The 24,852-nt window shown below is 40.1% G+C and overlaps 1 protein-coding gene across 1 annotated transcript; it reads left to right on the top strand.

Moving 5' to 3' along the window:
• The first annotated feature begins 275 nt into the window (after window positions 1-275).
• Window positions 276-21,881, top strand: LOC135482344 (protein NPAT-like). The gene is made up of 8 exons (XM_064762275.1): window positions 276-411; window positions 3,940-4,110; window positions 10,931-11,920; window positions 14,617-14,740; window positions 15,404-15,581; window positions 16,209-16,418; window positions 19,161-19,254; window positions 20,351-21,881. Exons 1-8 carry the CDS (start codon window positions 363-365, stop codon window positions 21,868-21,870), a joined length of 3,336 nt encoding a protein of 1,111 aa, XP_064618345.1. The 5' UTR covers window positions 276-362; the 3' UTR covers window positions 21,871-21,881.
• Window positions 21,882-24,852: the final 2,971 nt, after the last annotated feature.

Genomic DNA, 24,852 nt, shown 5'->3' on the forward strand with positions numbered 1-24,852 from the left:
CCGTAATTATCTTGTCATGTACGGGTATGTATGTTACTGTTAAGCACTAGTTAAAAACTTATGTTTAGTTCGTACTTGCTATTGTTTTTTTGGTATGTATAATTATGGAAGTTTTATGTGACGAAACAGCGGCTAAGAAAATAGCCTCATTAAGGTGATGTCGTAAAAGCGGAAACTGCGACAATGCTTCCCGCCAAAACTTGTCAAATTGGACGATTTTGATGAACACTCTCTGCCGTAAAGCGGAGCGACCTGAAATTGATAACAGAAAGTGTGGATAGTGAAAGTCGTCTGGTTATTTAACATTACATACCGATATGTTTTGAGTACACTTGGTGAAAAGTCTCTTAACCGGTCATGAAATGGAACCGGTGTACTTTCTGCCATCAGAGATTGCTCGTATGGTACTAGGTATGTATATATTCTCTTCTGCTCAAACGTCAAAATACAGTAACTGAGTAAGAAACCAGTAAGTGTTGTTTTTTCGCGGGCGTAAAACGAGAACTCTTCACAAATTTCAGCCTGATCTTGTGATCTTACCATGGCATAGTCCATCCAGATGGACTCATTGTGCTATTTTAAAATTCTGACATTTGTCTTGATACTGAGTCTATCTCTCAACAAACATGGCGCGGGTTTAAATCTCTCATCTCCTTTCCACTCATGGCAATCTATATCACCCCCTCTGCTCATTTGTATGTAATTCGTTGGATTTTCCTACTACATGCAACGTTGAACATCAACGTGTCTAAAGTCAGATGCGCACTTAAGAACTGCATCAGGACTCGTGTCACGAACTCCACCTTGGATGACACCAATTCAAAGTAGGGGGTTATCACAGGTGTTCAGGCCACAAATTCATTAACGCAGAAGACACCAAGCTGATGCTGATTGCCTTACCCCTCTGCTTTGTTTGTGTATGGTTCCTTCCAAGACGCCCTCAAGCAGGTGTTGACAGCGAACAAGAAACTAGAGTGAAACGTTATTTTGTGTCAAATAAATAGGTGTAAGTTTAAAGTAAGTATAATAGAAAAGAAATAATGACACTTTATCTAGTCATTGATGTTGATTTTAGACCGATAAATGTGAAAGAGTCATCATTTCTTAACATTACATGGAATCTCTAATATTGTCCTCTTAATTGTTTATCATCACCGATGAAACTGATTAACTTGGTGCGTTGTCGTCACTTTGGCTGCTAGAACTTTGGTGATACCTAGTCCATCCAGATGAACTCAGTGGGCTGTTTTAAAAATCTGACATTCATCGCAACACTGAGTCCACCGCCAACTCTCAAGCAAATCACCACACATCTGCGAACTCCAACTCAATGGAGCCGATCTTGATGAGGTGTGCACTCAGTTTTGCAAATCGTCAAAAAAGCCTGACTGAAAATATACAGAACACAAAGATTATATAGCAGCGAAACATGCTAAATCCTTAATAATCTCATTATCTTGAAAGATGGTGGCATGAACTAGGAAGTAGAGCATGCAGAATTCTCCTCTTGAAGACGTAAGCTAACACACCAAACATGTCTTATGTTTCCCTCTCTGGCACCTTAAATACCCCTGGCACCTTTAATATTGGCTGAGACCAATTCTAATCATCGGAGGGGTAATGAATGTTCACCGTGAACTACCTTCTATTTTTACTTAGAGCCTGTTGGCCGAGTGGTCAAGACAGTTGACACATGTTGTTGGCAACTTGGTGCCTGACTCTGAGGACGCTGGTTCGAAACCTGCGGTGGTCTCTGCCAATTCTGAGCATATATTCAGAAAGTGTAATCCCTAATGACGATAATACTGTTACTTAATCCACTTTCTAAATGACATTTATATCTGTCTGATCTCTGTTTTAGTGACATAAAATAAAGGTTAATTGAAACTTTTTGTATTGGTGTTTTTATTTGAAGTGATTTTAATTAAGAGTTAAAAATATGTCTGCCACATTGTTGTCGCGATTTTGTACGCATGAAATTTGTACATGTAAACATGAGTGTGTGTACACATTAGATTCACTGGGGGTAGGCAGGTCTGGCATTGAAATTTTGTAGAAATCTATTATATTTCCATTGCTGTCTGCATATTTTCAGTGTTTTTAATTCAACCCAAAAGGCATAAAAAAAGAACTGCTGTAAGACTGAACTTCATTGAGATCAGTGGAGTTCAGAAATGTGCTAAAGGAGGCGTTTTAAAATTTCAGGAAACAGTTGATTACTATTTAAACCTCCACCGCCTGTCCAGTTTACATTGCTTAGGGTCCTAGGCCGCCAGACAGGTAAAATCCTGAGCTGTCGATCATTCCAAAGATAAATTTACATCCGTATTTCATCAAGCTCAACCTGTCCTCTGATTCCAAGAACCCCAAATGACTGCCGTCTTCTGTCTGCCATGATTGTGAATATGGTGGTTATCCTGGTTCCTGGGCCTCACCACTGGAAACAGTGGGAATATGTGGCCCAGAAACTCAGTTATTCAACAATGTTAAATGTACTACCTCCATATTTTATATTTTTGACATTCATTTGGGTGGTAGACAGTTACCCACTGGCACGTAACGTTACCCACTTCTCTGAACATGAAGCTTTTTGACCGATAAAGCCTGCCTCAGTTGCTGTAATCAACCTGATACTGTCCCTAATGTATAAACTGCTTGGTGTCAGCCAGAAAATATCTCACCCAACTTCCAAATTACATTATCAATCACCTGTTCCAACAAAATCAGCTGTTTCGTTTTTTGGAATTTTAAACAAAAAAGTTTGAAATCATCCAGTTTGAGGAAAATTCCCATGCCTGCACTTGTCAGCTAACATCATTAACACACACAACAATAAAATAATAAATAAACAACCTGACCACACTTACAAAAAGATTATGCAAAAACTGATGAAAATTTCTGCAAACATGTAAATATAATATTGATTTGCTACATACATACTTCACCCCCTGCATTGCATTTGGAAGTCTGGTCATTTTCATAGGCTTGCACATTTATTGATAACTGAATGCATATATTGGCGGAGGGTGGGGGGAGGAAAGGTTGTTAATAACTGTGCTTTGCTCAGTTTTCCTGCCTAATGACATGTAAAAGTAAAAGTTTAAAGTAGGCATAATAGAATAGAAAAGAGTCATTGTGACTCTTTATACCTGTCGTTGTTATTCATTTTAGGTAGGTAAATGTGGGAGAGTTGAATTTTAAAATCCGGATGCATCTTCTAAAATCTTTTAAAATTTCAACTTTTATATTTTTCTACTAATATGATAACTTCATGTGTATTAGCAAAATATGCAAAATAATATTATTGAACGAAGACAACAGCAATAATGGCTTTAAGAGACACATTGTTGCAAGGTGAGTACTCAAATATTTCTGGCTGACAGGATGCAGGTTATATATTAGGGACAGTATCAGGTTGATTACAGCGACTGAGGCAGGCTTTATCAGCCAAAGTTTTACATTCAGGGAAGCATGTGTCACCGGGTAAATGTCAACCAACTGAATGAATGTCAAAAATATAAAATATGGAAGAAGTACATTAAATCTTCTTGAATTAGGGTGAACAGGACTTCACCATTACAATCCAGATAATCTGCTTGGTAAAATGGCAAAATAAACCTGACCACCGTCAGGTATTCAATTAGCTCTGTGGGGCTAGCCACACCCTCAGGTAGCACAATTCTACAGCTAACCTTAACAGACTAGTGATATGACAGATCGCAGTGAAGCACTTGCAGTGCGCCTTAAAAATTATGCTCTGACTGTTCCAACAAGTAATCTTAGTAAACCCACATTTGGTTTGGTCGTTGGCCTACCTTGTTAGAAAGAAAATTGTCGATAAACATCAAAAATCTGAAATGACATTTTTCTGCGCTGCCATGTTTTGCCTCATTTTCACATGGATACATCTACTCAAGGAAATACACGTTTTTGTTCCAGGCTATCTGAAGCGGGAGAACTGTGCAAAGGCCTATAAAGCCTTGCTGAAAGAGTCTAGCCATTTGGGAGAATATTCAGCCTTGTTGAAACAGGGTAGAGAATATCCAACCACAGTTGCTGGGAAAACTTTGACAGAAATGCTGCAGGAATATGGCCACATCAAGCTGAGAGGTAATGATGTGCTGCAGTAACCATGACACTGGACAAAATTCTATTAATCTAGATACACATATTTTTATACATGTAATTCAAATTGGCACACATTTTATACCCCATATACATGGAGTGAAGGAATATATTATGCCTTTAACTTGTCGGTTCGTCCCGAGTTTGATTAGACTTGGCATCACACCTTGCCTTCACCCGTCTTGTTGTTTGTCTGACTGTCCATTTTGAATTTGATTTGTACACAGTATCATAACAGAGATTCATAGGAGTCTGAAATTCAAAAATCAAGGTTTTTTTAAATTGAGTTAAAAAATTATTTTTTTACAAACAAAGGCAAATACCATGATGTCTTGTGTAATTGTCTATAGATTTCTACAAATATTCACTTCAGAGTTTCACCAATTGATTTTAAGAAGAACAGAAGTCTGACTTTTTCTGATGGTATGCAGATTGCATTTACAGGTTGTCGAAGAATAAAAAAGAATTGAAAAGTAAACCTTGAATCAAAAAAATGCTAACAATACCCTGTATGGGTCAATATTTGGTAAGGTCGCACATTCGTGTCATTGTGTTTTAAGTCATTAACTGTCAACTGTATATTACTCCCGGGTGTTTCTTTTTGCATAACTAAAACAAGACAACTACTGAGAGCAAACCAATAGTAATAGTTCGTTCATTTTTTAACATATTTATATATTTTCGCACGCTTTTAGTCACGGGGCTAGGTTAAAATGGATAGCGTATCTTAACTCCACATAACCAATAAGTATGAAGAAAGCACTATTTCTGTGATATATTTATTATATATTAATTCAAAATATTACTTGAATTCGTAATTATTACCAACAAAAATGTTTGTTGGTCCCACCGTCCGCTGTCATCTACGTTGCGCTACAAAAGCCCACCAAAGACTGGCTCAGGAGAGTCACATGTGTGACCACAAAGTTCATAAGAGTGCAACAAGGCGCCATATTTGGGCTCAGCAGACCCATGTAGAGGTAAGTTTTGTTATCATGTTCTGGTCAAATGATTCAGTTCCAGTATTGTACGTTATCTTTGTCATGTACGAACATTTGATACCCATAGTAAATATAGCTTGGCTCACTAATTCAAACATTACTCTTTTGATTTCAACTGCCCTTTTGCCTCCCAGATTACCGTGCCGCGCGTCAATATATTGAATAGGCCTGAAGTAAGTGTTGAACTATATTCCACGTCACACCTTTACGTAGATGACACTCTTGATCACCCAGATGACTATATTTGCTGTAAACATGCAAATCCTTTGATATCTGTATTTTTTTGTTTTTTTAGGGATCCCGTTCTCCCGAATGGGATCCCTATTGTAATCATTCTGTTTTTTCTTCTTATTATTATTATTTTTTTTTTTTTCACCGACTTTGTTCGCAAGGAAACTTTTTCACCGTTCAACATACAGGTCCCAGATTTTGCACACATATTTTAGCGGTGAATATCTCGGGACAAATTCTCCATTTTTTTGCTATGTCACGTGGTTCGGACGCCATATTGGATTTTGTGTAAAACTTTTAAAAATCTTCTTCTCAAGAACCACTGAACCGATCGTTTTCAAATTTGACATGCAGCAAGTAGGTTACGAGTTCTTTAAAGTTCGCGAAAATGGTTCACTTCCGGTCAAAACTCTGGAAGCTCGCCATTGGTCGAAATTGTGACGTCACAAAAAGTTCTCAAAGTTTAATTGTTCTCAACGTATTCTGATGTTTCTTGAGGTGCTAATTCCGAATCTGCTTGTATTTTTTGCATATCTGTGTAAGTTTTTGAGATATAAGCAAAAACCTCAAAAAAGTTACGTAATTTCAATGACCTGTAACTCGAGAACTATGGCAGCTAGAAATGTGCAACCTGCACGAAATTGTAGCCCAAGACATGCTCTTTGGAGCATTCTTCAACGGATTTGAGCTCCGATCAATAGTTTTTTCGCTAGAAGCATTTAAATGACAACACCTTTTTTTGTTTAGAAAAAGATGGGAATCCTATTGCTTTAACATGGAGTTAGATGGGGACTGGACTGGGTATGTAGTATTTGACCTGATGCCTTCAGCTACACTGTCCGTGATCTCCCGAAACGGTTGTAGGATGACATTGATTCCAGTTCACAGTACTCCATTACTCTATTAGATGGCATAGAGATCTAACTACAACAGCAAACGCCCTGGACCTGTAAAAGTTAGCTTTGTTTTGCGCAGACCTCGTCCTCTTTACTATACGTTAAACAGGCCAGGGTGATTGACAGATATGGACATGTGCCGTGGTCCAAGTGCTGACTTTCTAACGATGGCCGAGCTATCAGTAGAGCAGTGAGTCTGTGCATGGCAGGTCGTGGATTGAGATGTCAATGTACAAACTTGTTGTTACACTGGTCGTGTTTTTGCATTATTTCTTACAAATAGCGGGCTAAATCTGCCAAGGAACGACCGTTTTTCACTGGGCATAGCGTAGCATCATTAAGGTCGCCGATCTATTCGACTGAATGTAAATGACCGGCCGACTGCCTCAGTGACAAAAGGTGTAAGGTCGCATGGAAACTTTGAAAAATGGAAACTTATGTGGAACATGTGTCCTTCGAACACAGAACATGAAGGGGAAAACGTCATCGATCCGATCCGGGATCCCGGCCTAGGATCTGCTATTCGCAGATCCATTCTAGTTTTTTGTTGAAATAGTTGGTTTTATTACACTCTTTTTATGTGCTATGGTGCTCAATATTGTCAATGTATGGAAGCTGAATAAATCTCTAGGCAAACCATTGTAGATATTTCTGGTGACATTTCCTGTAAAGAACACATTTTATACCCAGTAATGCATTCACTGATGAATGTAACTGCGAAGGCAATGTAATTGAAGAATTTGATGAAATATTAAAACCCTGACATAGCGTGATTCAATCTAACTTTCACTGATTAGGTTACCACTTTAATTTAGGTGACTCATTAGGTACAAGTGTGGTTGTTATTCGGAGCACTCGAGTTTCCCGAACCTGCGAACCTGACCATTGTCAAATGCGTGAAAAATACTTGAATACAGCATTATACCCCAAAAGAATACATAAATAAATAAATAAAGAAATAAACATTCACCTGATGAATGCAATGTTTATTTTCAGGGATGGCACTCTCCGGTGCAGAAAGAGCTAAGCGCTACAAAGAAAAAAAAGCCAATCAAGTGAAACCTTTCTCCAGAAAGATAGAAAGAGAGAGTTGGCGTAGTCGTTATGTAAATGTGACAGGTTGTGCTAAGAGGGACTAGCAAATCACTAGGAGAAGATGGAGAAGAAAACAAAAAACATTTAGAGCATCTAGAAAAGTTTTAGTTAATGAAGAACAGCTCCAGACTCCTAACTTTGGATGCATTTCCACAGAGATGCACTAACGTCCAGCATAGGTCATTGCAGCTGAAGAGGTCAAGGGCATATCGTGACATAACTCAACGGAAACATAAATTCACAAATGAGAAGAGGAAAACTGAGTACTGCAGGAAAAGGTACATCAGAGAACAATTAAGGCATTCCTGAATGTGCAGTTCTCCATTTTCCAGAACAGTCAAACAGCTAAGGGGTATTGACGGACGGTTTCCTTGCAATGTCTGTAGGACACTTTTTCACATTGTTTTCATTGTACACCTGAAAGAGAAGTGTAAATCCATTGACAGGCTAAGGGGAAAACAAACTATCTCAAATTTAATCCATGGCTCTATTCTCAGGAAATATCGAATGCTAGAACGTCCTCGCCGTGCCTTGTCTATTTTCCCAAAGGAAAAACTTCTGGTTGAATTTACAAGGAAGCGATGCCATAAGTAAGGCAAATAAGGGAGCTGTTTCTTCTTTCCTTGAGCGTTACGACAAGCAATTGATGCCAGGGCAGAGAGACACAATTAGGCAAAAGAAAATAAAAAAACAGAAATGGTTCTGTCTGACAACATGCACTTTCTACATGCCAAGTTTTTATATGAGAACCCTCAAGTAAAGCTTGCATATTCATCTTTCTGTTCTCTGCGGCCTTACTGGCTGATCACCCCTGAAGTTAACAGAAAGGAACACGTGCCTTTGTATGAATCTCTGTTATGATACTGTGTACAACAACCAGAAGTGCATGTACGGAGAATGTATCTTGTGTGAGGACAAACAGCTCCGAAGGATTGATCAAAGCATGGTTAACACCGAAGTTACTTATCACCAGTGGGTAACTAAATTCGAGGAAAGGTCAAGAGTTACATCCCATGGTGAGGAAAAGTTTTGGGTCAAAGTTGAAGGAGTCGATCAGCATCAGATTGTCAGAGCTGTACGCGAAATTTGAAGAAGAATCGAACCCACAGGTAACGAGGACATCGCATAATCAAGCTACATTGCACACGGGGATAGTTTACACATCTAAAAGGTGGGGGGACTCATTTGGATAGCGCGAGTCTCTCACCAATGCGGTAGCAGTGAGTTCATGTCCAGCTCATGCTGGCTTCCTCTCTGGCCGTATAATGGCCGTGGGTTTCCCCCGGGCTCTGCCCAGTTTCCTCTCACCATAATGCTGGCCGCCATCGTATAAGTGAAATATTCTTGAGTACGGCGTAAAACACCAATCAGATAAATAAAGGATAAAGGACAAGAATTATTGGAAAGCCGCATTGCAAAGAACTGAATATCTGAACACTCGCAAAATTGATCTGTTAAATTTAAGAGAAAGCCTGTGATTCTAGAATGTATTCTGTTATTGTAGTAGATTATTCTGTTAAATATAACACACACATTCTATTATTACAACATGGAGATTCTATTAGACTAACACGATATTGTGTTCTGATAACAATACATTCTAGCATCACTCAGATAGTCTTTCTATTAAATTTAACAGATTTGTGTTTTGAGTGAACTATTCGTTACAAGGCTGTTGGTGTGGGTTTCTAACCAATAAATGTACTTGAAAGTGTGACCCTGCGCCTTCTGTTGATTTTTATACGAAAAGCCATCCACATCACACCCTGTCATCTCTGTCACAACCTATCATCTGCTGACATCTTGTATTAAATATTTATACTTTGGCACTTAAATTTTATAAAGTCAAATTACCTGCAGGATAAACAGTTGGTTGGCTGTAACATGCCTTTAAAATGTGAAGGCCTGTCATAAGGAAGATGAAGATGAAGCAAACCACTTCAACATAAGTTGGGTTGCGTCAGCTTCGGGACGGGTAGATCCAGGATCAATCCTTGATCGAGTCACACCTAAGACTTTAAAAGAGGAAGTTGTAACTTCCTCGCTTGGCGTTCAGCATGAAGGGGATAGTGCAACGACTGGTTGACCTGCATCAGTATAATGGCTCGGGCGGGTTGTCTCAGTGAAGCAGCACTAAATAAAAGAGTGGTGGAAATCCGTCCTGCAACAAGGAGGCACATTACACGTACATGCACCCTAAGGATTCCTTTGTCGTCATATGACTGAAAAATTGTTGAGTACGACATTAAACCCCAAGCACTCACTTACTCAACATAAGTTGGCATAAAAACAATTAATTTTCACAGTGAGTTGTGTTTTTCAGCAGAATGGCACAGGTTAATACAAACAGTTAGCCATTCAACTCAAGACTTTGAAAAATAAGGTTATAAATCCTGACAACCAAACCAAATATTGACCCATATATACATATCGGTTGCAGGTGGTTTTCAGTGAAATAATTAAAAAACCTTTCTGTAGTTATTTCTCTATTTATTTAAATATGCCCTACATTAACTTTGAGTAAAATTGAACCTTGTTGCTCACCTCCCTTGTTGCACTGTTGTCCAGTACCTGGACCCTGGTATCTCCCCTGTTGTAACAACCTACATGTCAGTGGGGTCAAATTCCTGCTGAGTTGTTAAGATGCTCTACCAAGTCCTTAGTTTACTCCTGTGTCTGCATTACCTGAGTGAAGAACTATTTTTGCTGAGATATTACCTTTCATGTCCTCTTAAACAAGGTAAATGTATGGCTTCTAATTTCAATACACCAACATGAAGAGTGGCAGCTACGATTCACAGGCTGCCTTGTGTAATAAACTGAATGATTTTTGTCACGGGCAAAGATTCTGTTTTTGGTATCCAAATTGAGTACTGGTAAAGTTATATTTCTGTTGTTAAAATTGATTTTTTGACTGAAAATATTCTGTTTCCAACCACAGAGATGAGTCTTAAACTCAGTTTTACAAACTGAATTCTTGAGTGGTTAATCCGAGTTCTGGTATGCCGTTTCCTTGTCTGTCTGTCTGTACCTGTCCCCACAGTTTTTTCGGGTGATTTCAGTGCAAGTCTTGACGAAATGCAGATGCCACTTATCTCCTCGATGTCATGAAATGCCACTCTTTTTTCAGCAGCTTGTTTTCAGGCAAACTCACAGCAACTGTGACCTTCTGGACCATGCTTATTTCAATAGACACTATCCAACCAAGCAGACACTTTACCGCTCTTATAATAGTACCTCAGTGACCACCTTAATGGATGATCTGCAAAACTGATCATATCTTCGGCACATCAGGCTTTTGTTTAAGTACCTGGAGTTAGACATTTTATTAATTTTTTTTTTTTTTTTTTTTGGCAGAGCGTCAGTATTGTACAGCTTCAAGCTTTTTTCATCTCTGGCTGTCTCATATCCAAATTTCACCCTATTTTCCCAATCTCTTCCATGTTAATGCTGTTAGAATTATATTTAAAATAGTATTGCTAACTTTTCTGATTCATGCATATTAGGCACAGTTACCGCCTTTTTGTCTTTTTACCTTGTTTTTTTGCAAGTCATGCATGTTTTCATGTTTTGTTTGCGCAGAGACAAGAACACTGAAATGTGGCCAACCGGCAACTGCCCTGTGGAAGCAGTTTGATGAGCTTGTGAAGGTTATTAAGCAGCAGGTTAGCCCTAAGCAACTCCAGCAGCCCCACTCTAAGCAAGGTCGTCCCCGGCTTTCTGACAGGATTTTATGCACAGGCAGATCAAGTGACCCATTGCCAGAAGTCGTGTCGACGAGGATTAGCTCTGATGTGGAGGAAAGACGTAGTGCCAGCAGCTCTGCAGAAGGCTTCCAGTCTGTTGCATCGCCAGTTACTACATGCCCATCTCTGGTATGTCATACAGGCACTCCTGCTTCAATGACAGCTTGCAGTTCTGTTCAGACCACTGCTATGTGCACAGGAGTACAGGAGCTTGTTACAAGACCAACTGGGACTGCAGTGTATTCCACACCTCCTAAGAGTTGTCAGAAAATCACATACACATCGCAGTTGACAGTAGCCAAGAGCCATCAATCTGAGGTAGCCAGTGATAGTACATATTTATTGTCAGAAGATTGTGGATATCCAGTGTGTCCTGGAAGTTGTGGCTTTGATCAGCTGCAAGCTAATACTGAGGATCTCTCAGACTCTGATACAGGGGCGATAACCAAGGCACCCAACTCTGTGCAAGCTGGTGGTAGTATATTTGGTGAAAACTTGGAATTTAATGCTACTGAGAAGACGGACAATGTTCCTGATTCGTGCACTGTAAAACCTCAAGAGTCATCTTCTGAGCCGCAAATGGCACCATCTGAGGCCCAAAGAGAAGAAGTGAGAATGGTGATGGTCGAAGATGAAACAGAAAAAGAACTCCAAACTCCCATGTCAGTGTGTCAGCCTGTTAGTCAATGTGAAAATGCCATAGATTCTTTTGAACAAGCCAAAGCCTTGAACAGTCCATCTGTGGGAGGTAACCAAGTGTCAGCTGCTTGGCATGGCATGTCCCGACTCTCGGAATCGGCTTTCAGTAGCATAGGCCACACGTCAGGTGAGTCTAATCTCAAGTGTTAGGTGTTAACCTTAAGGCATTAACTCTTAACAGCGTTCGAACGATCCTGGTCACCAGAATATCCATTTCTTAAGGTACTTAAGTTAAAAGGATTCAGAATCTATGCTGATTTGTAGACAGTGGAAGTAGGATTTCATAGATCAAAGCCTGTTGCCTTGGTCACACTTGAATAAATGTACAATCTATCATGTACCCAATATTTCGCTTGACGTAGGCATAGATAACATTTCCTGGGTTAAAGCCTGCAAACTTGGTCATGCTTCAGTGTGCCTTAGCTAAAATTCAGCCTATTCTTCCACACCAGCCATTCAGCAACGGTGCTGTGTCAATCCCTTTCCAAAACAAGTGTGTTTTAAGCTGTGTTGCCTGTTCATTGTTGTCTATGATGACCAATCAGTAGCATTCTTTGTGTGGAAGTTTGGGGGAGGACGATTCAGGAGGAGTTTTTGTGTGGTCCTGCAAGATGTTTTACGGTAAATAGCCCAAAGTTTCTTCTGCTGGTTACTTCCTCACAGTTTGGGGGGTGATAAGCCCCTTCCTCGTGCCCCGAAAAAAACTCAGCAAAAAAAACCCCCATTTGCACCATTAATTTGCGTGGAGGTTCAGGTTGCTAATCTGCACCATATGGGGTCAATAGTCAGTGACATAGAGAGGCTTAAAGAATTCCAGACAACATCTTTTTTTTATCCATGAATTAAAATCAATGAAGTATCAAGTGACAGCTTTTACGAACCTGTGAATTCCGAAATTGTCTCAAAGCATGGTCCTGTCAAACGACTGCGTCGCTGTCTGTCAGAGTTTACCATCTACACTGTGTCGGTGAATGCATTTTATAAAGAACAGTGTTCATAGCCCCATAAGTGTTACAAATCAGCACACACCTGTAATTCAGCGATAAAGACCTGATAAGTATATGTTGTTAAGCTCCCATAAAATACAGGGGAAAGTCTGGCAATCCTCACGCATGTAGTGTTTTGTCACCTCATTTCAGAAGAGTTGTATTTTCTGCCATTTCATTTCGGAACCGTCAGTTATACACTTCACATACTGGAGGGCAAGGTTCCCAAAACTAACACATGTTCAGACTTTGTTCTCTCGTTGCTGTGACTGATTGCAGTGTATGTACATTAGTAAATTTGTATTGGACAGGTAAAGGTAGATGTCGTGAAATCTTCAAGCCTCTTTGTCACTGACTTTAACACTGTGTGGTGCAGATTAGGAGCCAGAATGTCCGTGAAGCTTCTTAATGTAAAAGACTTGTTTTTGATATTTTTTTTGGGGGGGGGGGGGGGGGGGGGATGGGGGAGGAGACAGTGGGGATGTGTTGGATGTTTGTGTGAAGAGGCCTATTCCTCATGTCATCTTGCTGCTAACTCAGGATTCTGCAGGCCTCTGTGGCTCATTTGGTTAGCGCGGAAGCACAGCGTGATGACCCAGCAGTCTCTCACTAATGCGGTTGCTGTGAGTTCGAGTCTAGCTCATGCTGGCTTCCTCTCCGGCCGTACATGGGAAGGTCTGTCAGCAACCTGCGGATGGTTGTTGGTTTTCCGCGGGCTGTGCCCGGTTTCCACCCACCATAATGCTGACGGCCGTCCTATAAGTGAAATATTCTCAAGTACGGCGTAACACCAATCAAATAAATAAATAAATAAATCAAGTAGCTGGCAGAAGAAACTGTGGGGCATTTACCGTTATATACATCTCACGGGACCAACGAAAAAAAAACATTTTCTGTCTAACCGACCCAACTTTCAAGAACAACAGCTTGTTATCCGCAACAAAGGACTTGTTAATGATGGTCGTTAATTGTAACCCTCCCTCCTAATGACACAACATGAAGATTGGCATTGCGGCTGTGTCCTGCTCATGTTTTACAGTTCTGTCATTATATATAGCACATTATTTGTGGTTCTTATAGCGTTTTGAGGGGCCTCCGTGGCTCAGTTGGTTAGCGCGCTATCGCAGCGTTAAGACCCAGGAGCCTCTCACCGATGTGGTCGCTGTGAGTTCAAGTCCAGCTCATGCTGGCTTCCTCTCCGGCCGTACGTGGGAATCAAATAAATAATTAAATATAGCGTTTTGGGAGACTTAATGCACATACCTGGTTTGTATGCTAAGGACTTGAGTAAAACAACTGAATTAGATATGCGGTTCCAAGAAAACAGGCTACATGTATTCATTTCACCTCTGCTATAAGAAATTTGTTCAAAAATATTTAATGAAACATACATGGGATCACTTGTGGATCCTCTAGGCCGTGTTACATTATGGTCAGATTGGAACAGCAGAGAAGACTTTGGACCTACTTTCTCAGGACATAAGTTCATATTCACAGAAGTTCACAGCCTCTAAAACTGTATGCTGAGCAAAACCATAACCATTAATCTGTGTGGTTGTTAGAACATGTTGTGAAGATGTGGCCTGGTCAGTGGTAATTTTACATTGTTCGTCAGTTAAAAGGGTTTCAGAGTAAGAAGTTTGGGAGTTTTGGGGTATTTTTCTGTTATTTGTACATCATAATGACGTACACAAAGTAGTAAAACTAACAGCTTTGAGAAATGCATGCCAAAACCACTCAGTTGGACCAACCTCTGGTAGGGCTTCTAATTATCATTAGCGTTATAAGCTAATCTATAATGTTTGTCCTTGGTACTGATTTTCTGCCTGAATTGTAGGTATAGGAGCTACAACACCTGTTAAACAGACTTCATTGAGTGAACATGTCCATGTTACACCAAGCAAGAGCTGCTCTTTCCTGACCACAAACAGCACCAAAGGAAAATCACCTAGGAGGAAAAGGTACTTGTAGCTCAGAATTGTCCCACAAATACAATACAAATACGGAAAATATGCATAATACAGAGGGGTAGTTAACAGGTATAAAGGTACCCCCAAAATGAAATTTTTTTAACAAAAATTAGGGGGGGAATTATTTTCTTTATTTGGCATAGAAACATAATCTTTGTTTTATAGTTCCCAAATGTTTGGGGTCAGGGATTATTTGACTTATTTTATGGTTGAAATAATTCTTTTGAGACTGTAATATGTTTTATGGAGACAGATTGAGAAATATGCTTGGCAGTTTGCTGTTTTTTTGGCAGTTTGTTGTTTTTTTTGTGATACTGCTGATTATTTACTTATGATCGACAGCTAGGAGGGAATAATATAAACAAATTAGGAATGAAATTTATATTCACGTGTTTTGTTTACATATGTTTTAGATTTATTGATTGAGAAAATTCTAAATTCAAATCCACACAAGTCAGATGTGGACGATGTTAATGCATCAAGGCTGCTCATTTAATCGGTAATTTGAGACCAAGAAAGAGGGGAGAGGATTACATACCATCCTTCAATTACTCTTGTTCTTTCTTAGGAAAGTCAAAAAAAAAAAAAAAAAATTGGCGTCTAGGCATTCCCCAGGCTGTGAGCTACATGTATGTGTTGTTGTTGTGTGCCCAGGTTTGCTCCCAAGAGACGATCCTCTGGAGCTGCAGGAATCGGTGGCATTGTAACAAGTGGACTGCCAGGGACTGGCACGGGAAATGTCCCCAGGAGTGTCGAGGGATCAGGGGCACATAAATTAGGGCACAGCGAAGAGTCACTTATCAGTCATCATGAAGACAGTATGGATATTCCAGTATGTGTAAGACACCCTGTAGAATTGATGATGTTAAAAAGCTCATACCCCAAGTATTGGCGTCCAATAATAGCTAAAACAATGTAAGGTAAATGTTTAGGTTGATATCTTAAAAGTGCAGCACGTATGGAGCTCACGTTTTGAATGCATGTAAAGCAAAATAATACTAGAGAGATGTGTCATTGTTGATGCCCCGTGGCATTTTTGTAACAATAAGGTAGAAAATTCAGGACTTAGTCTGTTGTCATGGTCATGTATTGGAATGAGTGACAAGGTAAATGTTGAGAGTGCTGTCAAAAGAAATGCATTTATAGACCTGGGATTTTGCACACAAGTAAAACAAAATAACACAGTGAGGATGTTACGTTGATGATGCCTCATGCATATTCATTACCGGTATGTATTGAGCTCAAGTTTTGCATACATGTACCGCAGAATAATACAGAGAATATCGTGATTACTGTAAATTTTGTCTCTTTTTGCATAGGAATCTATGTGAAGGTAAATGTTAAAGTACTTTATGTAGTGATTTAAGTATTCATATAAGTATACAGGTGTACTCTTTTTGTTTAGTATTTTCTGATGTTCTCTGTTTCTGTTTTTCTTTTTTTTTTTTCAATTTGGTAGAGTCTGGTAGAGCAATTGTTGGAAAACACAGAACTTCAGAAAAAGTTGGCAGAAAACATCAATAAAGGTCGTCATCTTTCCTGTGATCCAGCTGAGCAGAAGCCAGAGGGGCAGCCCCAACAGAGAGTGCCCCCTGTGACCCCCAGCAAACCACCCCCCACCCCCAGGAACACCTCTATGCAATCATTGGAGGACATACTTGATATACACGTAAGCTAATCACGTTCAACAGTTTATTTTACTGTTTTACTTCTGCGCTGGTCATAGTTTGAAAGAGCAAATGAAAGAATAAAATTCATGTTGTGTGAAAAGTTTATAGAAACATCATCAGAAGGAATGAAAACATTTGAATTGACAAGATTTCTATCATTAGGACAGGATACCCCTGTTTTAAAGCAGAATTGCGCTTTTTACTTGGCTTGGGATCCCTTGAAGTTTGATTTCAGCTTTCTTACGTGCACCTGGGAAACTCTAGAAGTGCTGATGTAGAAATTCACAGGCACAGTGCATATATATATAATTATAAAGTTGTAGAGCTAACAAATCTTGATTCTTGTATTTTACTGTAAAATAAATCTCTGTACAGGTAAATCTTTTCTTTACATACAAAGCTGGGTGAAGGAAGTTTAGTGTGTATAAATTGTTTTACATGCACCCCTATCAACTGCAGTTTTGCATACTTAAGATTAATGGCAATCCGGTAAGTCTTTTCATAATTACCCTCATTTAGAACTTTTAATTAAACATATAGTCAGCCACTAAAGCTGAAGTAATTAATAAAGTAGTGTTCCAGAAATGTTCCAAGAATATCTTTAAAACTCTTCACTGCTTATCAACAAAGTAAGTAGCAAACAATCCTCAGTACCTAGCCACTCATTTGGTGACGCCATTTTGTCATGTTACAGCTATCTAGAGCGATGTCACAAAACCTAGGAGCTCTCCTGTACCATCGGTATTAAACAATGTGAAAATGGGAAAATACAAACAAAAACACTTGATACTCAACCAAAGAGTATCAGCTCTGTTCTGTGTTCAAAGTGCCTGTGTTACTTTTAGCTTGGCGCTCGGTGAGGGCGATGTTCGTGCACACAAGCATCATATTTTAGCGGTTCTGCTCGTCCTTGTCTGCATGTGTGCAAGCATTTGGCCTAGCTGGCTGTACCTACTTCAGGGAATTTACCGAACATAGGCACGGGCAGCCGTTCTGAGCTCCCTGCTCATAAATGTATGATTCAAAATGCATCAGTTCAACGCGAACCACGAAATCCAGTTTATGGTATCAATAACTGATTGACCAAGTTCATAAGGGCTTCTACAGTATGGCTACTCAGAGTGAATTTTCCGTCAGTGCCATACCCTCAATGCTGAATTTTAAAAAGAATTTTTTTTACATATTTTTCTGTGATAACTTCTATGTATATAGATATATCTATGTATATATAGTGACAGACTGTATGCTCACTCTAAAAGCTTATGCTTAATTAAGATTGGGTAATTATTTTTGTAATTACTGCCGTTTAGGTACTTGGTGCCCTAATGGATTTTCATGTACACAGATTTTGTCCATGCAACTCCTGCTAAAGCATTGCACCAATTTCCCTGAAACTTTGTATGTATCTGTTATATATCATCTAAACATCTACAGGCTTAATAGTGACAACAGTTTGATTATTATTTTTAATTTCATTTATTCATGGAAATGTGTAAGATGGAAGGGGTCAAGTTAAATGTCTTTATCTTTTCGGCATCAGGAGTTTTTTTAGTACTTTAATGCTCCCAAGTGTTGTGAATGCTGTAAATGCACGATCGGTCAGTCAATCCAAAGCATGGTATTTGACTATTTGTTACTCTGGTGAAGAGTTGTTTCTCTCTCTGTTGGCATATCACAGCTTTAAGATTTGGCTTTTAAGTTGAGTGTAAAAGACTAAAAGGTTAAATTGGAAAATGTATTAATCAGAAGACTAAATAGGCCTGCACTGAACTACCTCCCTTGAGATCACTTTCCTGTTGGGGTCAGGTGGGACCTCATGAAATGGCTGATGGCAAGTTTCAGAGTTAAAGCGGCACGAGCTAGTTGAAGATCTGGCATTAAGACAGATGTTAATTTTGTAAACTTATCTGGAAAGTCCAGTATAAACTTTATGTGTCTTTTAATCCATTCTGACATAATTTTAAAATCCTGGCTCTAATTAAATACAATAACTGTTTTGGCGAACTGCTGAAAAGCTGAAAACCATGAATGTCAAGTCTTAAGACCAGTATCTGCAACTCCCAAAGGATGATATCTAAAAAGAATTTGGCATTACGTCATATTTGCTGCCATGTAACGAGGGAGATAGTTCAGAGCAGTCCTATTGGCCAGTAAGAATACCAAGGATATATCTGAAATATTGAATATTATGAAGTATCCATGACACAAACAAAAACCGGCCCCTGATAGCACAGTGTGTAGAGCGTCCGCTTAGGGAGCGGTACATCCAGGGTCAATCCCTGGGTTGAGTCACACCCAAGACCTTAAAAGAGGAAGTTTTAATTTCCTCACTTGGTGTTCAGCATGAAGGGGATAGTGTAACGACTGGTTGACCCGTATCAGTATAATGGCTCGAGCAGGGCGCCTTACTTGCCTTCGTTAAGGCATCTCAGTGAAGCAGCACTAGATAATAGAGCAGTGGAAATCCATCCTGCAACAAGGAGGCACATTACATGCACTCTAAGGATTCCTTCGTTGTCATATGACTGAAAAATTGTTAAATACGACGTTACACCCCAAGCACTCACTCACTCCATGACACAAACAAGCCTCTGCATGTACGTTTTACATTGTAGTCGTGAAATAACACAGGAGAATTTGGTTGTTTTCTTTTTATGTTGCGCAGAAGCTGGGTGCAGATAAACTATTAAGGTACGATTGTGTATGTCTAACCGTAAGTCATGGGTGTTTTCTGTTCATAGGAAGCACAGATGTCTGATGTGGAGATGAATGGAATCATTGACATGACACGGTCTGACCCAGCATTTGATGCCCTCTTTCAGTTATTTGATAATGGTTAGTGCTTCCTGTCTCTCCATCAGTGTTACATACTTTTCATGTAGGAATAGTTATACCAAACTTGATGAGAATGTACAAAAATTTTGGCATTGCTGACTATAAGCATGGTAATTTCTAGCTCTCTTAGTCTGTGCCTGGTAGTGCTACAATATTTCTTGATATTAGCTGTCAGCTTACAAAACCTGATATGATATAGAGCAAAGCTCTGAAGTGGGAAGACATTCACAGTCTTACCAGATGTGTAGGTAGGTAATATGTATCCTGTGCAGCACCAGTGACCACAGGTCTGTGGCCAGCTTCATTAAAAGCTGAAACTATGTGAAGAAGGTGGTTTGTGTATTTGATGGACCTACTTTGGAGTAAAATAAGTCAAGACAGTCATGAGCTAAGATTATTAGATGCTCATGAATAGAATTATTCAGTTAAAAGACAAAGCCTTTGCTAATCTTCAGATAGAATGGCATCTGCAGAGTTTATTGCAATAGAATGATGGATACACAGTAGTGTATGTGTAGTGATACCTTAAAGTATTTTTAAAGTAAAAGAAAGATAAAATACGAAGTAAGGTTCATCACAAAGACAGCTGAAAACTATGTCTAAAAGTACTTTCATTTATTTTTTTCAGATTTTTTTTTAGAGTGTTGAAAGGCATTAAAATATTTGAAAACTATGGTGGGTTTTATGAGCCGTATGGACGGTAGCGAGGAACTCTGACATCACATCCTTTTTTTAGCCTGATGTTCACCAGAAGGAAGGAAGTTTTGGTAATTTTATTTCAGTAATCTTTCACTCATGGGTAAAAGGAATTATTTCCAACATTCAGTGTCGTGATCAGAGTTGGAAAAACTTCCTGTGACGTCAACAGTTCCTAACCTCTGATAGTATGGTCCATTAAGCCCACCTTAGAATTCAAATGTTTGAGCGCCTTCAACTGTCTTAGCAAAAATCTAAAAAAATAAATGAAGGTATATTTATGCATAGTTCTAAGTGGTCTACTTTGTGATGCCTATTTTGATTTTTAGAGATCTTTTCCTTTAATTGAGGTTGAAGTCATTGATAGTGATCTGCATGTTTGAATGTGTTGTGTTGACAGGGAATGAACAAGATGACAAGGGGGCTGGGGACCCGACTCTTTCCTTCTCCTCTCAGATCAGGATGGCCTTAGAAACAGACGAAGACCAGCAGCAGATAGAAACAGACATGGCCACGGCTACTCTGCTGCAACTGTCTGAACGACCTTCCACATCCAATTGTGAGACAGCCCACAGTAATAGCAGAGTAGAGTCTTGCCAAAGAGTGCTGGACTGTGGTCAGTTTGGTGATGATGGCGAGCCTGTCCAGAAGCAGATGGGAAGTGGCCAAGAAATGGACACTGAAGGAGCCAAAGGAAATGGTCTGAGTGTGAACAGTGATACAAAAGTGTGTGAACAACAGAGTATGAGTGGCTGCCATGCCAACCAAGCTAGCAGCAGCCATGTTGGAGTGGGTATCGTTGAAAATAATTTTCCAGCAGTTTCTGGGTCATGTGAGAGTTATGAGAAAGTTGTTGAGATAGTTACCACTGTCCAACATGAGGATGCCTCCTGTAATGACCAAGTGCACAGAGCAGAGAGGAGAAATACTGGTCAGAACACAGGGGACAGCAAAGCTAGTGTTTGTACTGCCAGCACAAACCATAGTCCGGCTGGTAAATCCCCAGGTGGGGCCAGGTCTGTCAGTCAGAGTGTGACGACGAAGACTGATCTGCTGTCAGATATCAGGCCCTGCTCGAACAGGGCTTGGGTTGATGCGTCCAGGCTTGAATTTCATGTAACATCAGAGAGCACATCCTCTCCTGCTCAGAGTTATCACTCATCTGTGCTAGGTCACAGTAGCAATAATGATGCACCCATAAGTTCTACAAGGGCAACAAAACACCCGCGGAAAGGGAAAAGGCCCCAGAACTCTGCAAAGGTCCAGATAAAAACATCTTGCGAACCAGTGGTTGTGGTTCTGGCCGAAAACAGTGGAGGAAGCAACACTGTAAATGATATGGATCAAGGAACCAAAATGTCAGATTATCACAAAGACACATACAGGAGTTCCCAAGTATTAACAGCAGATGGGAAAGCCAATGTAATGCAGAAGAAGAACAAAGTTCATTCATCGACAGACGGAAGCAATAAGTCCAAAATTCCTTCCCAAGAGAAAGTGAACGTGTTAAATACTTCTGAGTATGTTCCACTTGGTGATAACTTTGCACATGACAGCTCATCTGACCTTGATGATGGTCATCGTTGTAAAGTGTCCAGTGATCCAATGCTATCCTCTACACCAAAGTGTTCTTCTCACAAACTAGGCCTCAGGAAATCTGATGGCTGTCCAGGTCCAGCTAGCGGAGCCCAGGGCTCACCAATGTCCAAGTCAACCAGCTCATTTGAACTCGCTGCAGAGAGTTTTGCTGCTGGATCAGAGCAGAACACATCTGGCAGCTTAGCGACAGCCAGGAAGGGGGATCTCACACAGTCTAGTTCCACTGTATCACCAGGTAAACATGACTTGCATTATGCCAGTACCATTTTCCTACAGGCAATCAGAAATCTGGGGGCTGCTTTACTGTTAGATATTCTTTAGCCTCTGAAATCTCTCTCCTACTTGCATCTACATGTAGGTGTAACAGAACTGCATGTTTGAATGAATGCTATGAAAGCTTAGCATAGTCTGTTGATTCAGCAATGTAACTAGTACACAAAACCTGACCAGTGGGGAATTTTGACGGGGACTAAAGCATTGTTCAACATTTTATAGCTTGGCATTGTAAACCTACAGGCCATGGAATTTGGGTGGTTGACGTAACCAAAATTACGATTACGGGTTTAAAGTTTTGAATAACCTTTCGGTACATTTCACCACGATTCTAAAACAGCCCAATTGTTCGCCCAAATTGATTACGTGAACACGTGGCTAATAAAGTCGGCCACAGTATTTCTCTGCAGATTTTTTCCTTTTATTTACTGTATCTTTGGCAAAGCCTATTAATTTGCGTATGGAGTTGGTTGTATTGCAGTACAGTCCACCATCATACATGTCCAGCGGAATCCTTGGATAGTACAATGGCTATATGGGAGGCCACAGCATGATCAGTATAAATCAGGGAACCACTATAAACCGTATTTGTTTTACACTCTGAGAATCACACGGCTTTCAAGGCCAGAGCAGCAATTGCTATATTCCTGAGTATTTTCAGTTTTCTTTTGATGATAAATAATTACTTGTATAGTTAGTTACTTTTAGTGTGTGTAATATCCAACTGGCTTATGGAGCCCTGACCATCATTGTCTGATAAATTTGGTTTCGTCCACAGGGTGAAATGATATAGCCATTGACACAAAGGAATGTCAAAGATGACCAGCTCATGGAAAAATTGCTAACTATTGAAAGTTTAAATTCATTTCAAATTGAATGTCAGTTTACTCTGCCGACCGCTAGCTCATCGGCACTACACCTGACTGACGAATGTCTAGCAAGTGTTGTGTACATAACAAAGGAGACATGTAGCGTGCATGCTCACGTGCGTGAAAATGTGGCGGAAAGTCAAATTGTACTTTCTTAGGCTAGCGGAAAGTTTTAATATTTTGTTTTAACATGGGAACCTTCTCAGGAGTTACCTATATGCCGTTGCAAAATTAATAGGTAGTTTGTAGACTGGACTTAACGGCACAAATGACAAGAGGCAGTGCATATGCATTGACCTGATTAATAAATAGAGCACGAACTTCAACGAAATTTGGTCAGATCAGAAAGCTGGTGACTGCATTTAGTGCATAATGGCATTGAGTTCAAGTTCAGTAGAGCACTTTGTGGCATCACGGCACCAGATGACAGCTTCATTCATTTGTATTAGCTCTTGTTTTTTGCCAATGGACAAGTATTAAAACAACCTGGGAAGAGGTAGCTTTAACAACTGACAGGCTGTCGCGAGATCATACGCTGAGAATGGCCGGCAGCCTTGTATGGGTAACTCTTATATACTCGTTGAGCACGACACAGTTCAAGTGCTGCATTTGTTTGCACATTCCGGGGGGACAGATCAGCATAACCAATTTTTATCGGTCGGCACAATTACACTCCATGTAACGGGCACGCGGACAGTCGTTTCGTTCGCGTCAAATTTCGTGACCTGCCTTACTTGCAGTTGTGATGACTGAAATGTTCTGTTTTCTCAGATTTAACTATTAGACAATACTCTCATATTAATGAAGCATGGCCAGCTATGGTCATTTCGGTTAAAAGTGGGAAAGCACCTGTATGTATTGATATCCTGGATCACTGTACATTCTGACACTTAATGGTAATTTTTCATACTGACTAATGAGGCGTTTCAGAGAATAGCTCGTAACTGCATGTAGATGTATTTCTTAAGTTGTGAGTTTAGGCTGGGGAACAGTTCACTTGTATGCTGGGTCTGTTGTTGGATTATGCAAAGATGACATACATGTATAAACTTCATACAGCTGGGACAGAAAGTTCTTTTCTGTGTTCAACCAGGCCATATCTGTTGTATTAAGAAAATAAAAATGTTGGTGTCCTAAAAGGAGGGAAGACAGTATTTTTCACAATAAATGAGCTGAACATCCATCATTTGACTACTAAAAGTAAAGGCATATATGTCTAATATAGAGCAAACTCTGTATTGATGTTTTGTGGTGATAATTTTTCCACTGTTCCTGTTCACAGGTCTTTCAGCATTGCTGCAAATAGCGTCCATGCTGCCAGAGAGAGAAACTGTGAGCCAGGGGCAAGTTGTCACCACCACTGTGCAAACGTCTCAAGGTCAGGTGTCTGGAGAATTCATCATTACTCAAATCCATGAGCTGGCGGAGGGGTCACTGGGTGCTGAGGACCAGTGTTTACTTCCTCCTGGCAGTGTGAGGGAAGAGAATGAACAGAGTTCACTCCTGTCCTCCCCGATTGGGACTGCACAGGCACTGGTATCCTCAACTAGCAACGCCCAGGGTGTCAATTGTACAGTCTCAGAAGAAATAGTGGAAAAAGTACATCAGGCCAAAGACAAGACTGCAGAGACTGCCTGTCAAAGGAGGACCAGTACAGCTGCCATTCCTTTTGCAAAGAACAGCCAAGAAACACTCATTTCTAACAAACTGACAACAGACAGCGAAGAGTTGTCAGAAGAAAACCGTCACAAACCATCTGCTGAGGATCAACATTCTTGTGCCTCAAGTCCTACTGGAAGGAAGGATGGCAACAAAAACTCTGCATCTAAATGTAGTGTGAAAAAAGCATCAGCAACAAAGCAGAATAAGTCAAGTGCTGGAAAACAAGATGCAGGCTGTAGCTCCGTGTCAAAGGCATTGCCGAGACGAAGCTCAAGGCTGGCAGACAAGTCCTCATCAGTCTCTCCAGAAAACAGTGCCAGCACTCCTGTGAAACATTTGGATGTCTCTTCACCATACTTTGTCAGTCCATCAACAGCAATGTGTGAGCAGCACACAAATTCATGTGTTGACTCTGCTTCTGAAAGGAACAGGGAAAACATGGCAGCTTCTTTCACCCCAGAGAAAGTGTCTACCACAAACGCAGGGAGGAAGCTCCCAA

Source organism: Liolophura sinensis, chromosome 1 (assembly GCF_032854445.1).
Source record: "Liolophura sinensis isolate JHLJ2023 chromosome 1, CUHK_Ljap_v2, whole genome shotgun sequence".
NCBI classification, from domain to species: Eukaryota; Metazoa; Mollusca; class Polyplacophora; order Chitonida; family Chitonidae; genus Liolophura; species Liolophura sinensis.